Here is a 15,845-nt window from a genome sequence, read left to right as displayed (position 1 = left end):
GGAGGTGCTACTTCACGGTCAGGGCGGCTAGGGTCTGGAACCAACTTCCAAGAGAAGTGGTGCTGGCCCCTACCCTGGGGGTGTTTAAGAAGAGGCTGGATGAACACCTTGCTGGGGTCATTTAACCCCAGTACTTTTTTCTGCCATGGCAGGGGGTTGGACTTGATGATCTAATCAGGTCCTTTCCAACCCTAGAAACTGAAACTATGAAACACTGAAGGTGTTTTAGTTCAAAAGTGTACCACCGCCATTTTCTCTGTGCAGACACAGATTTTGCTGTTTATACAAATGCATGTGACGCAGCGCTGGGCATGTCAACGCACATGCTGGGTCTGCTCCAACGCACTGGATTACTGGTGCATCAGAGCAGACAATGGTATGTGTATAAATGCCCAGTGAGCGTAACTTCCATTTGTGCTTCGACAGTCTCAAAACTTTATCAGCCAGTTGTTGGAGCCAAACTGGCCCATCCCAGTACCTCATTTCTGTGACGTAAAGCACCTCAGACTAATCATCCAGTCAGATCACCCAGCCGGCCAATTATCCTAGCTGCTCTTTGGAAAAAAGGCTGTTACACGTAAACAGAAACAAAAACTGGGAAGTTTTGTTGAAACAGACCGTGTGTTCCTCCAACGTACTATTGTTACAATGTTGGTAGGTTCTCTGTTTAGACAATGCAGAAACTACTGGACTTTGCCTGTCTAATCTAAGTTGCTTATAGAGTACCAGCTCAGAGGAGGTGAGCAGAAACAGGATATGCAGCGTGAGCACATCCTTGTTATGTGGCAGAACACGGTTACCCAAACATCAACACATTTCTCCATTAACATACATTATGGTTTCCCCAGAGAAACTTTTACAAAAAGAAAATGCAAAACAGGGTTCATTTAGGCACCTCCTTCTTTAAATGATCTGCACAGTATTTCAAAGATCAGAAGACATCCAATGCCATTTTTGCCATTTAAAGAAATGATAGCACTTGTAGCCTGATTCAGCTTCTCCTTTCACAACTTCTGTTTTCAGTCACAAATACATATGTTAGAGCAAGGAACAAAAAATCTCCCCCGACCACCCTCCCTATCCCTACTACTTTTGCTGGAATTGCTTGAGCCGCCTCATGGATGTTAGCGTTATATTTTAAGGAAGGCTGCTATGAAATCAAGAGTTAATGGACTAATCCACTATCTATGCTCCACAGTGTGGAGGTTCTGCAGTGAAGCCCCCATGCTGAGGCATGCAGAGATGGCACCAGCCAGCCCAAGGCAGCCTGCTCCCCCATCTTGAGGCACTCTGCACCCCAGCCAGGTGGGGAGCTGCTGGCTGGGGGCAGGGTGCCTCAGCACAGGGGCTCCACAGCATGCAGAGATGGGGGAGCGGGCAGCCCTGGGCACCTGCTCCCCCCATTTCTCCATTTGTCCTGGCGCTTTCCACTTTGGTGTGGGTTGCGCCACTTTTTTCCAGGATTTTTTTTGCTACTAGGAAATCCCGGTAGCAAATTTTGCCCCAGCACTGCAAATTATCAGTGCCACACTGATTAATGTGCAATGTATGTGGTTTGTGACTCTGCAAAGAGGTCCTGCCTGCATGTCTGGATCCAGCCTCTAAGACCACTTCAAAAGAAATTGGAAGATGTTAATGTGTTGGAAAAGAGGCCCCCTAAACACGAGCGTCCTTGCCACAAGTGCAGTTTGCAAGGTCCTGTCAAGATGCTTAGACTCTTTGTTTTAGTCTGCAGAAAAGCTTAAGCAACTTTCTGGAGAAAATGCTGGTTAGCCTTGCCAACTTGACTTGCCCTAAGCAGACAACCAAATGCCTGATTTACCTTTCTAGCAATGTCCCTTAGCTTTCTGAAGAAGTCATCTGAAGCATGATTGTCTCCTCCTTCTGACTGAATTGGTTCAATAATTATTCCAGCAACAACCTTCTTCTTTTTCCTGTACTTCACAATCAGATCTTCCACCTGTAATATCAACATTGAGGTTACATTTCCCTCTCACGGCATTTTAAATTTCTTCCTGGAAAAATTAGTCCTTCATGGCACCAGAAGTTTAACTTTCCTGATGCAAAGACCTTTGCTGGCTATGAATGCATCAAGAATCGCAAACATTAAAATGAAAAAAAAATCCCAAGTAATTGCGGCAGAAAGCAGGATTGTTATCTTGTTCTTGAATGATGTGAAAGGGCTATAATTTTACGCTATATTGTAATGCAAGTTAGAAAGATTTAGCATAAACCAGGCATATCTTTGAGACTGCTTTAGACAATTCATTTCCTGCCTTTCCACACAAATAACACCTAAGAAAAAGCAGATGCAATTCCAGGAAATAAAACATACCTCATAATTCTGTATTAGTTTTAAAAGAAATTCTTTTACGTTTTCTTTTCCAGTCACTCAAGTATATTTAGATACTTTGAGATTAATCAGATTATATAGTGCAGAAGGTTCACCGCTGAGTTTGGTGTACAGAAAAGTTTTACGGTACTTACTCAAATCCAAGACACAGTTTTATTGTTTTTTAACCACCCAACACAGGCGTGGGGGGAAGCCTGTCATCTTGGATTTGAGTACAAGGCTGTGGGGACAGGCGGTTATTGCCTCTCCAGCTCTGTCCCTGACCCAAACTTGTGGAGCTGCAGTCTGTCCTCCTGCCACCACCTCCCCTGCTCTTCCCTACCCTGCCACTTACCCTCAGTCATGACCCCCCCCTTAGTTCTGGCTCCAGCCCACAGCATGGAGGACATTGTGGCTCTGACCCTGCCCCAGCCAGGCAGTAGTGGCAGCCCCCACCCAGCCAGGCAGCCCCAGCCCCAGGCCTCACTCAGTAGGGCATGGCAGCAGGGGGCAAGGTGTGGCACACACCAGGGGGCAGGGCTCAAACCACTTGTTCTCACTGCCAGCTACCCTACCGCTACTGCTTTCTCTGCTGGTACAGGAGGAGGTACAAATTCAAGACAACCCTCCAGTAATTAGATTCTATACATGGAAAATTATAACAAATTTATACATTTTCCATGTATAGAATTTAATTATTGAAGGGGGGGTGTACTGAATTCAAAGTCATCTTGGATTCACGTAATTATGGTAATTAACTCCACAGTGTCAGTTGTTGATAGTTAAGTTGTGTGGTTTGTGCCTGGAAACTTCTCCTGCCAGCTTTGAGGGATGTGTACCAGTTTTTGCTGAATGAAGCAATGTTCTCCAAAAGGCTGGTCAGATGACATAAGGCCTTTCAAACAAATACCCACTACTTATATTCAATTTTTTAATTGATCCTTTGCATCTTTGCTTTCTACTACCATGCTGTTATAGCACAAATGGAAAAAAACCCCCTACTAAAAGACAAAAAGCAATTTGCTCTGCCTGTAGTTTTCCCTGAAGATATCTAGATTTGAATAAGGGCTGTCTCCAATTGAACCCAGCATGCCCATCTGCATGATTCTGCTTCATTTAAGGACACCACAGCCTTTATACTATATCACAGTTGCTGTTATACTTATGATGCCCCAAATTCAGCATTGCATCTGTTCAGTCACAGAACATACATCTTGTTCCTCTCTCCGTTGTCTCATGAGCGTATGCTTCCTAGGCAATGGGTTGCCATTTCACTCATGGGGAGTCCTGTAACTCTTTCACTCTTAGACTGAGTCCATAGTCCTTAGAGTCCAGTTTCACACCCTGACTACTATGAGAAGGTATTGTATGCACAATCCAATTCAGTCTTTTCAAAACAAAGTATTATTCATTATTCAGCAAGAACACAGTAGTCAGAAAAATGGTTTAAAATAACAAGGATGACCTAACATGCACAAAATGTACCTGAACTTTATTCTGTCCTTGCAAATTTTGGTTAAGTTTCACTCGACTCAGAATCCCTTTCTCCTGGGCAATCTCTCTGTTCTAGACTATACTGCTAACTGTTCATCTTCTTCCTCTCTAAGGTGTTCCTTAAGCCTCATCTGAGAAGCCTGGGAAAGCTCAACTCAGATGAGAACCAAAGCAGATGAAACTTTACCAATTAACCTCTCCTCCACTCAGCTGTTGATCACCTTCTGTATTCTCCATAACATATTCATCTTGGGCATTGTTTTGATTCCTGTATGTTTTCTCATTCCATTTAATTCTAGGCTGTCATAAAGAAAACTATCAAGTAGACAAGGCATGTGGAATATTCCTAAAAATAATACAGAAGGCTCCCAAGTCCTTCACAGCTTCGTTCTGACAATTCAGGGAATACCCCTTATAAATTCCATTTTATGAACTACCTGAATCCTTATACCCTTTGACTTTTTTATTTTATACTGTGTCATGTGCTATGGAACAAGGAAACACTACCTAAACGTGAAGGCACACGTAACAGTTAAATCAGTTTAAATGCAGTTTAAACCTCAAGCATCCAGACCTACAGACAGTTTAGAACGGGTTTAAACCTCCTGAACTGTTTCAGACCCCATCTGCCAGGCACAAAGAAGCGCGGGTTCAGGCAACACTCTCCCCCACAACCTAGCCACTCTTCCTCCTCCCCAAATCAGCTTGGGTTGCACTGAACCCTGGTTCATTTCCAGATACTGAAGTATACAGAGTGGCTTGGGGAAAGTGCTTTTTAAAAGCCACAGAAGCTGTACAACTCTGGAGCACCTGGCTCCCAGGAACCTAGAAGCAGGGGTCTAAGGCAACCCCCAGCCCACACACACCCACCCACCCACCCACTCTCCCTGCCACCTGGCACTCCCAGTCACGTACCATCACATATTTCAATAAAGGACATAGATAGGTCCTAATTGAAGAAAATGAAAAGGGGGAGTATTGTGGTGGAGATTCTACAGCATCGCAGTGTCTAAAAGGTGACGATTCTACTTAGAAGAACCCTTAGCTGCGTATGTATGACATCTCTGACCAGGGAAAACTATAAATGGGTTTCTAGTAAGTGACATTCTTGGTTTAAGTATTGTGTATGTCTGCAGCTTAAAAGTCTATCTTTTAAAGATACAGGCTTTCTAGTGAACACAAATGATGCCATGCCTGAATAAAACAAGGCAGACAAGGTTTTTTGGGTGAATCTGATATCGTTTATTAGACCAACTTAAACAGTCGGAAAAAAATTATTAAGCAAGCTTTCAGGTTCAAAAACCCTTCATCAGGCTAAGGAAGTTTCTGCAGTTGGTGTGTGCTCTTCCTGGATGGAATGAAAGCCAGGCTGGGTGCTCGAAGCCCAGGTCAGGCTCAGGGAAGCCAGCAGCCCGCCTGTGTGGCCTTTCGCCCCATGCAGCATCCCCATTGTCTTCTCTGGCTGCCACCACACCCACACGTTCTGCCACCTGCCGGCACTGCCCCAGGAGCAAGCCAGCCCTTTCCTGGGCAGACCCAGGCATCCTGCCGGCCACAGCAGCTTGCTGAAGGCAGCAGTGAGGGGCCTGATCCTTTTTTCTGCAGAACCTGCCCATCTCTCCTGCAGCCGGGGGGCAAGCTGACTAATGGCCGCAATGTTCCAAGTTACAACACTACAAACTAAACTACATTGGGATATAGTTTAGTTTGCAGTGATGCAAATTCATTTCAAATTCTTTAAACTCACATATGTGTAGTGTGACACCATTAAGTGAAACCAAAGGAAATTTTGGTCACATGTATATCATGACATCATCACTTGTACAAGCACCCACAGAGCCTGTGCCAGGGCTCTGGAGCCCAGTGCAGCTGTTTGTAGCCTCCCAGCTGCCTGCTGCAGCTACCTAGAGCCCAGGCTGATTGTGGCAGGCAGCTGGGAAGCTATAAATTGCTACACCGGGGTCTGAAGCCCCAGCTGGGCTCCATGGTAGCAGCAGCTGCGCATGTGCCTTAGGGCACACAGTAGGGAAGGGGCCAGGGACGTGCTGCCCCAGGCTCTTCCCAGCCATGCGTCCAACGGCATGAGCACAGCCGCCACCACCACAGAGTCCCATGAAGCTGTCTGCAGCCTCCTGGCTGCCTGCCACAGCCAGCCAGGCTCTGAACAGCTACCACAGAACTTGGGCTGCTTGCAAGCAAGGCTTGCAGCCTCCCAGCCACCTGCTGCAAGCAACCTGGGCTCTATGGCCAGTGGCAGCTGCCCAGAGCCCAGGCCAGCTGTGGCGCGCCAAGCAAAATGGCCTCATGTGCCCTGCTCTGGCACACATGCTGGTAGTTGCCACCCCCTGATTTAGACATTTTTTAAACAGACGTGTCCTTGCATGTGAGGTTCCATTCTGGGGTGATCGCTGCACCAGGGCTGTGCAAAACGGCAGCGTTCTGTTTCAACCAGTGTTTCAACAGAACAGAGTTTCATTTATGAATTTTGTTTTGATTCAAAACAGCTGTTCTGTTTTGTTTTGTTCTGTCGAAATAGGGTCGAAACGGCAAAACTATTCTGACGTTTCGCCCATAGGATATAATGGGGAAGGACAAAACAGCCTGTAACTTTGTCATGTCTACCTTGATTTCAATGAAACTTACAAGAATGGTAGCCCCTTCTGAGGGCATGAAGCCTGCCAAGGTTCATGGAGATAACTGCAGGGAGTTTGGGGAAACTGCACCCCAAAGTTTTGAAAGCAAAACGTGTTTGTGTAAAGCCACAGTGGGGTCAAAACTGTAGGTGTGCTAGCCCCTGCTGAGGCCACAAAGCTTGCCAAGTTTCAAGAGGATAGGTGCAGGGGTTGGGGGAAACTTCACCCCAAATTCCTGAAAGCAAAACTCATGTCACATGCATGCATTAAGCCACAGCAGGGTCAAAACTGCAGGGATGCTAACCCCTGCAGAGTCCACAAAGCCTGCTAAGTTTCAAGGAGATAGGTGCAGAGGTTTGGGGGAAACTGGACCTCAAGCTGTGGACAAGCAAAACACATGATATGGCTGACACTGTGTGTGTTAATGTGCAGCACGATGAAAGCTGCAGGCCTGCTAGCCCCTGCTGCAGTCACAAAGCCTACCAGTTGTCAAGGATATAGGTGCAGGGGCTTCTGGGTTCTGGGGCCCTGCACCTCTAGCTGCTGACAGGCAAAACTTGTGTCATGGGTGCTTATGCAACTATGTCTGTCTTGGGCTACGGGGTGTGGGGGGAGGGAGAACTACTGCAGGCCTGGCTGCTAGGCCCTGCTGAGGCCACAAAGCCTGCCAGCTGTTAAGGAGACAGGTGCAGGGGGGTTCTGGGGCCCCGCACTCCTAGCTGCTGACAGGCAAAACTCAAGACATGGGCACTTGTGCAACTGACCGTCTCTGTCTTGGGGCAGAAGCAGTTCCTGGCTCTATACTGATTGTTTCCTCTCCTTAGTCTGTAGTTTCATAGGTGTTAATCCTTGCTTATTAACTTGTTATCCTAGCTAGCTACTGTGTTACGCAATCAATCATGATTCATTCAGGGACGAGCTCAATACATAGCAGTTAATGAGCAAGGATTAACACCTACAAAACCAATAACTCAGGAGAGGAAAGAAGGGGTTACCTGCAAGTTTAATCCAAATCAGGCCAGAAATGACAAAGTTATAGGTTGTTTTGCCCTTCCCCATTATAGCCTATGGGCAAAATGGCAACACTTTTCGACTTGCCTTGTTTTGTTTCGAGGCTGGTTCGACTATATCTGTTCCACTTTGATTTTGCTGTCTCGACCTTGAAACAGGTCGAAAAAGCATTGAAACAAAACTGGCAGCAAAATTTCGCACAGCCCCATTTTACAGTTTATTCACGGCACACTTCTTTTTAAATGGCAGGGACAGACTCTTAACCATAACAACTTCAGTTACTGCTATTTTAATCAAAGTCTGTTCTAATTCATGGAAACATTATTTCACTGAAAAGTAGCTAACTCCCTATTCATTATTTCCAACAAAAATCAATGGAATACTGCCAGCGAAGTCCTTACCTCTTCTAAACAGCGGGCTTCCTCCTGTTGATTCTCCTTCACAAACTCTTCCAAAGGATATTTTAGTCTTGGAAATGGAGCAATAGGCCAGTCCAGTGATGGGATATCTAATTTGTGAATTGCTTTAGAGTGAGTTGCAGCTAAGCAACCTATACCCAGAAAAAAACAAAATTTGAAACAAAAAATGAACTAGGAAGAACAAGGAAAACAACATGCCAGAAGGCGGAATCCTGGAAGGATCAGATCATTCTTTTTTAATTGCTATGTGAAGATGTGTTTATATTTGATTTTCTGGAATGCTAACTAATTGCATTTGGACAAGCACAAATGGATTGCCACTTAAAAGGTCACTTCCAAGCGTTAGATGCATCTACACTAAAATGTAACAGAAAAGCTGGGAGAAACCGGTTGCAGGCCAGTGGCAACAGAAATAATCCATGCTTTAACAGTGCTGAATCAAGCTACAGCACTAGAAGTTTCATGTTGCAACCCTGTCACAGAACATACTTAAAATATGGATATGGAACTATCTAATCTGTACTGCTAGATCCAATATCATCAGACAATATCTTTTAATTAAATCTACTCAAGACAATAGTTTTTTTAATTATGCAGATGCAAAAACTGAAAGCCTAGAATGGAATCGGGGATTTCCTGACAGTAAATATCCAAAAGTTCCAAAATTGACCCCGTTCCACTTGAATTCAATTGTTTCAGTACATTTCTAACAAAATGCCATCACCCCCAGATTTAGGTTCCAAATGTTTAATAGACCCAAGGTTTCCTTACTGATTGCATTTATTTAATCAAATACCTTGCAAGATCTGTTCATTTAAAAAAGTATACATATAATGAGATGGTTATATGCTGCTGTAGCTGATATCAGCTAAAAAGGGGGGAAATAGGTTACCTGACATGCTTTGCTTACCCATAGTTCTTCCATGAAATCCACCCATAAAGGACAAAATACTGTAGTCTGGGCAACCTGGAGCCTGGAGTCAAACACAGACATATCACTAAACCATTCACACAGGTAGGTGGCAGTGTAGCTTATTTTAATAGCAAAGTAGATGTGATTATATAACTGGACTGAAGAACACAAAGCATTCCACAAGTAAAAAAAATGGAGAGTCAAGAATGCATCCAGCAAAGCAACAGGAAAGACCATAACATTTTTTTGAGTTTTGGCCAATGTACCAACTAATATACAAGAAGTTTCATTCATGCATAAAGCACATACAACATTCTACTGAGCACATCTCTTTGCAAAGAATCACATCAGCATCAGCTTGATTTGCAAATGCTAAATAATCCCCACAACATCCCCAGAAAAAGGTTGTCATGATCTACCCCATTTTATACAAACTGAGGCAAGCAACAAACTGCCCAAAGTAAATTTAGGACCCAAGACCTTGATAGGAGACTTCACTGGGGTTACCTCACATGCTAATAAGTATTTGAGTAAGTATTAGTAGGACTGAGGTCTGCTCAGACCACCATGACACACCAGCTTCACGGACTTACTGAACAATTTTATTGGCTGAAAAATAAACCAAAACCAAAATATATAGAAACTGCATCTGCTGAGCTTTAAAAAGATACATGGTCTTGGTGTAAAAACCCCTGTAAGTCTTCTCCCTGAATTTTTAACTAATCTAAAAGTTTCATAGAAACATTTCTGCTGTAATGTTTCATAAAATGGCCTAAGTACATATATCCCCAAGTGAAAATTCAAAATTTTCAATAATTCCCCTTTAGCTAGTGGTGTTTTAGTACCACAACATGCTGAGGACCACTGAAAAGACAGCAAGCCCCACTCCTGGAAATGGGCAGCAAGTGCCTTAACAGAACATATCAAAACCTCCGAAGTTCAGCAATGGACAAAGACACCTCATATGCAGCAAGAGCAGTAGCCAAAGTGTGACGTCACATTGTCCCTTTCACAGCTTTGCCAATAAAGATGGTGTCCTTTCTTGGTAACACCAGAAACAACCTGAGCCTTACACATTGTGGGGTGAATCTTAAACTACACTGTGCTCATGCAAAAAAGTAACTGGGGAAGGGTAAAAGTGACTAATGTACTTTGCCTCTTATCTCAAACCTGGGGTTTTCTGAGCAAGCACAGAGCAGTTACAGGGTTGCTTTAGTTTGTACCAGTTGGAATACCTGTTGTAGGACCATTCCACCAGGTCAGGGTTGCCAGAACAGCTTGTGCTCTTTCTCCTACCTCCCACCCTGCCCTTAGCCCACTGTAAACATTACCCTTTATTAAGAACAATTGGGATCTCTCTCTCTCTTTCTTTAAAGAGTTGCACCCCTAGAGCAGCACAAAGCCTACCTACCCTGGGTCAATGGATTTGTCATTCCATTCAATTCCAAGATAGTTATGTCTGAGGAGATGCCCCCACATAAATACATTCCCTCTCCTGCTGCATTAGTAACCTCACATTACTGACAAGAGCAATTGGGGTCAGAGCTGAATAGAATCTCTGGAGGCTTTCCAGCTGCATCTTCATTTCTTGGTCCCCATAATGATGATGTTATTAACCTTACTCCATGGCAATTAAACTAACCCCTTGGTTCATTTTAAGTCATTAGGCCACAGCTTTTGGAAAAATTAAGAAGGCTGTTAAAATTATGTTATTTAGAAAATTTCTGTATGCTCCTTCACCCCACAAACTCTCCCACATGCACCTCTCTACCAGATGGCATATCATATGAAGAGGGCAATTTTAACACGAGTCATGACAACTCTCTGGGAGACAAGAGGATACCATCATTCAGCCTGGAACCTGGTTGGAAGTGAGCTGTCTATCATCACTCCTTAAACGTACAGATTCCAGAATCCATAGTACTGTTGAAAAGCCCTATTTTTTCCTGCAACTAAATCAAGTAGTAACTTTGGGGACAATAAAATAGAACAAGTTACCTGGTTAATCATGCAAGTTTCCAGTTCTTCCTTTGTGACGCTATTATGACCCCTTTCCTTGTTCTGCAAATATAATGAAAGGGTTTTCCTTAGCTGCAGCAAGTGAAACATGCATTATTGGCAGCTAAGATCTTATTCTGCAAGATCCCACTGGTATGAAGTTATTAAAATGATAAGCCAGAATGTAAAACAACAGACTTGTGTATTTTGTTAAGAACTGAGTATATAAGGGCCAAAGCAACCATAAAACTAGCCGTTGTAATCTCTCCAGAGCAGGATAACTCTGTTTTACTTATGCTAGAGACAGGGACAATTGGGCCCAAATCCACGTTAGAATTTCTATGCACTAATGTGATATATAAATAATAATAAAGACATATGCACTTAATATAATAAGTTATGCTAATTCAGCTAGTTGTTCATACAATACCAACCATCAATCAACATTCCATTAAGTACGCATAATTATCTCTCATCTGCAGAGATATCTGATAAAGTTTTGGTCAGTATTCAGTTGTTTTGCTCTATTAGGAGAGACTGTAAAGTGAGCAGACTGGTGAGAAAGTCAGAGGTGCACAGGTTTGCATTTCACAGTCAAACCCAAACTGATCAATGTTCAGTGCCTGTGAGTATAAAGGTTGATCTCTACGTGATACAGTGCTGCAAAAAGCCACCCTCAGTATTTTGACTCACCCTGTACCACATGAATGTTACTTTAAAGGCATTTTCATTAGAGCAAGAGCCACAGGCCATGGTGAAAACCTGCTGCAAGCCCTTAGGAGCAACCTGTCAACAAAGAGGAAAAGAGAAAGCTGAATGAGCTGAATGAGCGAGCACAGTTATAGAGCTGTGTAAAAGCACTGACTATTCTTTTACATGGGGTAAATTCAATATGGCACCTGTGCACAGCACACCTTCATCTCCTCTTATAGAGGACTCCTCACACCCTCCTCTGTTAAGGCATGGATGGACAATTATTTGGGCTGAAGGCCCACTTAAGGAGTTTTGATGAGCTGTTGCAGGTGGGGATGCTGACCCAGCCTCGGTCTCCCATCATGGCTGTTTACACCATCCAGCACTGGAGCAGTGGGAAGGCTGAGGGGCAGGGAAATGCCAAATGATCCTATCTGGCCCAGGCAGGCGCCCACTGCAGAGACATGCAAGGAGCAGATCATGGCTCTGTCTCAGGCCCCGCCATATGCTGTCACCACCAGGCAATCCCAACCCTGGCCACACCAACCCATCCTACTCCCCACCCACCCACGGCCCCATCCATCCCAGCCATGGCTGAGCATGCCTGCCTGCAGGGGTCCCAAGCTGGTCTCCATGGAGACCTGCCCACCCGCTCCATCTGGCATCCTTGAGAGTGGGTGTGGAGTGGATGGTCTGGGGTGCCTGGGTCCAGTGGCAGCAATGGAGATACCAGCAGTGGCAGCTGGAAAGATCCACTACTGTGGGAACTACTGGGAAACTGAAGCTGGCTGCTGCACCACTCGGCCCTGTGGACTACAGATCCTGGCATGCCCAAGAGCCACATATGGGTATAAGGTGGGCAGTGCTTCATGCCAGGTGGCACCTCCATGCCTGGGGGCAGCAGGACTGGCTGCATGTGCCATGGCCTGGGCTGGCCTCCATGCACAGGCCAGGCAGGGCCAAGGGACCCTCCGCAAGCCAGATGGCATCACTTGGAGGGCTGAATCCAGCCCATGGGCCATATTTTGCCCCATGTTAAAGCCAACAAAGGTTTGCCTTCAACTCTGAAATTTATCTTGCAAAATTCTCTGCATGAGAGCATCACACTTCGCTTTATGGATCTTATTCTCCATAGAAAGGGAATCAACACCTAAATGAATGTTCCCAATTCAAATTTATTTATTGTGTGTGTAACAGGGGGCCTTCTTGGGGCCTAATTTGTCTTTGGCCCACCCACCTGTTTCTGGGCCAACCGCCCACCTTTTCGCCTGCCATGCCTTGCTGTTATCTACTTAATTATCTTAATTAGGTGGGAGGCTACCCAGCTCCACATATATTGCATACAGAGATGACATATTATGTATATTCTGGAAGAGAATAGAATTCTCCATGGGAAATGAAGAGTTCAAGGCCTCTTCTATACTGCATTATAGCTAGCTAATATGGGGACCAGACAGATGGGATACAAGCTGTTACTTCTGTAGCAATGTAAATGTGGCAAAACCTCTCAAAATTTAATCCTCATTCAGAGGCAAAGTTAGAGCGACTCAGCTAATTTTTACTGCTACAGGATTTAACAATTAGATTAGAACAGCTGCTGTGTGTTCCCCCCTCCTCCCCTTTTTACAGCAGCCAAAATATTTGTCCATACCTTTTAAGTGCGCAATCATTTAACAGTGTGATTTAAAGGACTGTTAAGACCCTTAGTCTTGTACTTTCCAAGTTGCATCCTGAATTGCACTTTATGAAAGCGCACTCGGAGCTTGAAAAGGAGGCAGACCACCACCAACAAAAAAGTTGCCTCTGACACATTGTTCCTCAAGCTCTACAGCTTAATAACTCTCAGCATTCACTCCCTTTATTCATAATATGTATATCTGATAATCCAGAATAATAGTAGTTCTAACCTTTGATTCTCTTTAAGAAAGGAAAAAAGGAAGAATAGTACCATCAAGTTTAGTCTTCTGCCGATGTTGCAGAATTCTAGTGCCCTAAACCCTATCTGAATCTACCTTCAGTTGTGGCTTCAATTTCAAGTTGAACATTGTAATGCTCAAAAATGTGTTCTTTTAGGTGCTTGCTTAACTTTAGGGCAAGTGAGTAACCTCAATGCATGAAAAATTTTGTTTGTGCTACCTCCTGAGCGTCTTCCATGGTGTTAAAACATGAAAGGATTCATCCAGATGGCTGTTTATAATAAATGTGTAAAAGCACCAACATTTATATGTATGTTACAAAGTACCATTTATGCGGGCAACAGGAATTTCAGATCCTTCCTTTGTTGGTGGCAAGAGGAGAAAGGGTCAGACCACACATGAATTTTAGAGAGTCTGAAGATTGAGAATATGGTACATCATTGTTCTTTTTTAAACTTACCGAAAGCAAAGACTCCTTTAGTTTTTCAGTGAAGTTCTCTGGAGGTAAAATACCTAGAGCAGGTCTGTTAATAAAAGTGCTCTGCAAATCAAAGGAAAGAGAGCTGTAAGTACTATAAACATTATAAAAAAGGTAACATTTTAATGACACTTAAAATTTAGCAAAGATAAATAAACTAAGCCTGAACTTTACTGACATTACTGGAAAAGCTCAGTATTTCAAATTATGGCACAGAAATTTGAAATGGAATTGGAAATATTCAAGTTTTCATTAAACAATCCCATCTACTGCACAATCCTAAGGTGTTATTCTTGCAGGTCACCCATGTTTGAAAAGATAGTCTAGACTGCAGTGAAATAATTCCCCTTTAATATGGGTCTTTTATTCCCCAACCCAAATCTCAGTTCCTTTTACACAGAAGAATAGATTTTTTTAAAGTCTTAATTGCTTGGCATTGGTTAGAATGGCTAAATCTAAATTTAATTAAGGTAGCATAACACTTTCTTCCTTATTGGGCTTCAAGGGACACCAGTTCTGAACACTGTGGATATAAACATCCTTCAGATATTATTAAGATACTGAATTTGGAGGATGAGAGGAAATAGACAAAGATATTTTCAAAGGACAGGACCTAAACCTGAGAAACATGATCAGCTTCAAGTATCAGAAATACAGTTGGTACAGTAAAAGTTTCTCTGCAGTAAAATTATGTGCATACACTCTCTCCATTATAAAATCCTATACATATAAGAGTGGGAAGTAAATTAAAGGACAAAGATGCTAGGTCAATGTACACAATTTCCTTTTGTATTAGGGGCGTGCATTGATTTTTGTCCAAAAAGATTGCCTTTCCTGACCCAATCAATTTTGGGTGAAGAGTCTCTTAAATTCTGCTCAGCCTGCCACCTCATGTTTGAAATGTTTCTAATTAAAGGTTTGGTGCCCTGATTGCCTTTATTTGCATTGCCTACTTCCTTGAAGCTTGAAGTATATATTTCAAAAGGACTGTATTTTAGGCAGGTTTTCCTCTGTGCTTTCTGATGGTAAATTTCTGCTTTTACAGTGTAATGACATGCTGAGCTGATACGGATGTTTCACTACCATTTCATTTATACTGTGGGTGACCAGGTTCTCTGGACAACAGCCTCTCCTGACATCATCTCTGAACAATTTGGCTAGTTCCTATAGATAAAAAGCCTCTCCTCATTTTTGTCTAGATAATGATTATGAATTTCCTTCAGAGGTAATTTACTAGAGATGTTCTTTCAAGACAAGGTCCTATTTCCTAGTACACTCTATGAATTTCAAATAGATTTCCTATTGTATGATGGGCCTCATCAGGAAGATTTTTCCTCTTCCATATAGCCTGATCAAATAATAAAAAAGCCTTTCCAAAACAGCTTGCTGATGATCCATCAGTGAATTATTTTGATACTGGTTCCATTTATCAAGTGCATGATTTTGCTTTGGTCTAATTTTAAAGTTTTTCTACATATGATAGCTGTTGATATGATCTGCAGATTTTTCGTTTCACTGAAATGCTTAAAACTCTTTGGTCGTGTCCAGATGAGCGAGCATGTGCCTACTGCAGCATCTCAAAGCAGTTTGAGACACTGCAAGAGGTACGCTGAGAACAAAAAAATGGGGTGTACATGGAGGCAGGACCCAGTTCGGTCCTAGGGTGTGCAGCTCTGGCATGCAGTGCTGGAACCCACAGGTGGCAGTAAAACCTGGCCCAGTCCTGCTCAAGGCTGCATGCCAGCTGGCTGGGCCAGCGCTATGTGCAGCCACTGGGTCTGAGACAATGCCACGCAGCCAGGAGTCTCTGCCAGGTCTGGGCACGAGCACCCTGATAGCCACTGTTTCTCCAAGAGAGCTGTGCACCGGGGGGGAGAGGGAGGGCAGCTGGGGGACCCACCCCTCCCACATAGTCCCCCCAACCCCTACACACTCTCCCCACACCCACGGCCCCCCAC

The 15,845-nt window shown here is 43.7% G+C and overlaps 1 protein-coding gene across 2 annotated transcripts in view; it reads right to left on the bottom strand.

The window, feature by feature from the left end:
- Nucleotides 1–15,845, bottom strand: part of ABAT (4-aminobutyrate aminotransferase) — a 130,084-nt gene that overhangs the window by 9,018 nt on the left and 105,221 nt on the right. For both annotated transcript variants that reach the window (XM_019540086.1, XM_019540085.1), the window contains exons 7-12: nucleotides 13,870–13,950; nucleotides 11,494–11,586; nucleotides 10,801–10,863; nucleotides 8,800–8,863; nucleotides 7,872–8,020; nucleotides 1,823–1,960 (exon numbers count right to left, since the gene is read on the bottom strand). In XM_019540086.1, the coding sequence (XP_019395631.1) occupies nucleotides 1,823–1,960; nucleotides 7,872–8,020; nucleotides 8,800–8,863; nucleotides 10,801–10,863; nucleotides 11,494–11,586; nucleotides 13,870–13,950 (588 nt within the window). The remainder of the gene's footprint in view (nucleotides 1–1,822; nucleotides 1,961–7,871; nucleotides 8,021–8,799; nucleotides 8,864–10,800; nucleotides 10,864–11,493; nucleotides 11,587–13,869; nucleotides 13,951–15,845) is intronic.

Source organism: Crocodylus porosus, unplaced genomic scaffold, assembly GCF_001723895.1.
Source record: "Crocodylus porosus isolate Cpor-Errol unplaced genomic scaffold, CroPor_comp1, whole genome shotgun sequence".
Taxonomy (NCBI): Eukaryota; Metazoa; Chordata; order Crocodylia; family Crocodylidae; genus Crocodylus; species Crocodylus porosus.
Note: the sequence above shows the minus strand (reverse complement) of the source record. Positions and strands in the feature narration are given on the sequence as shown.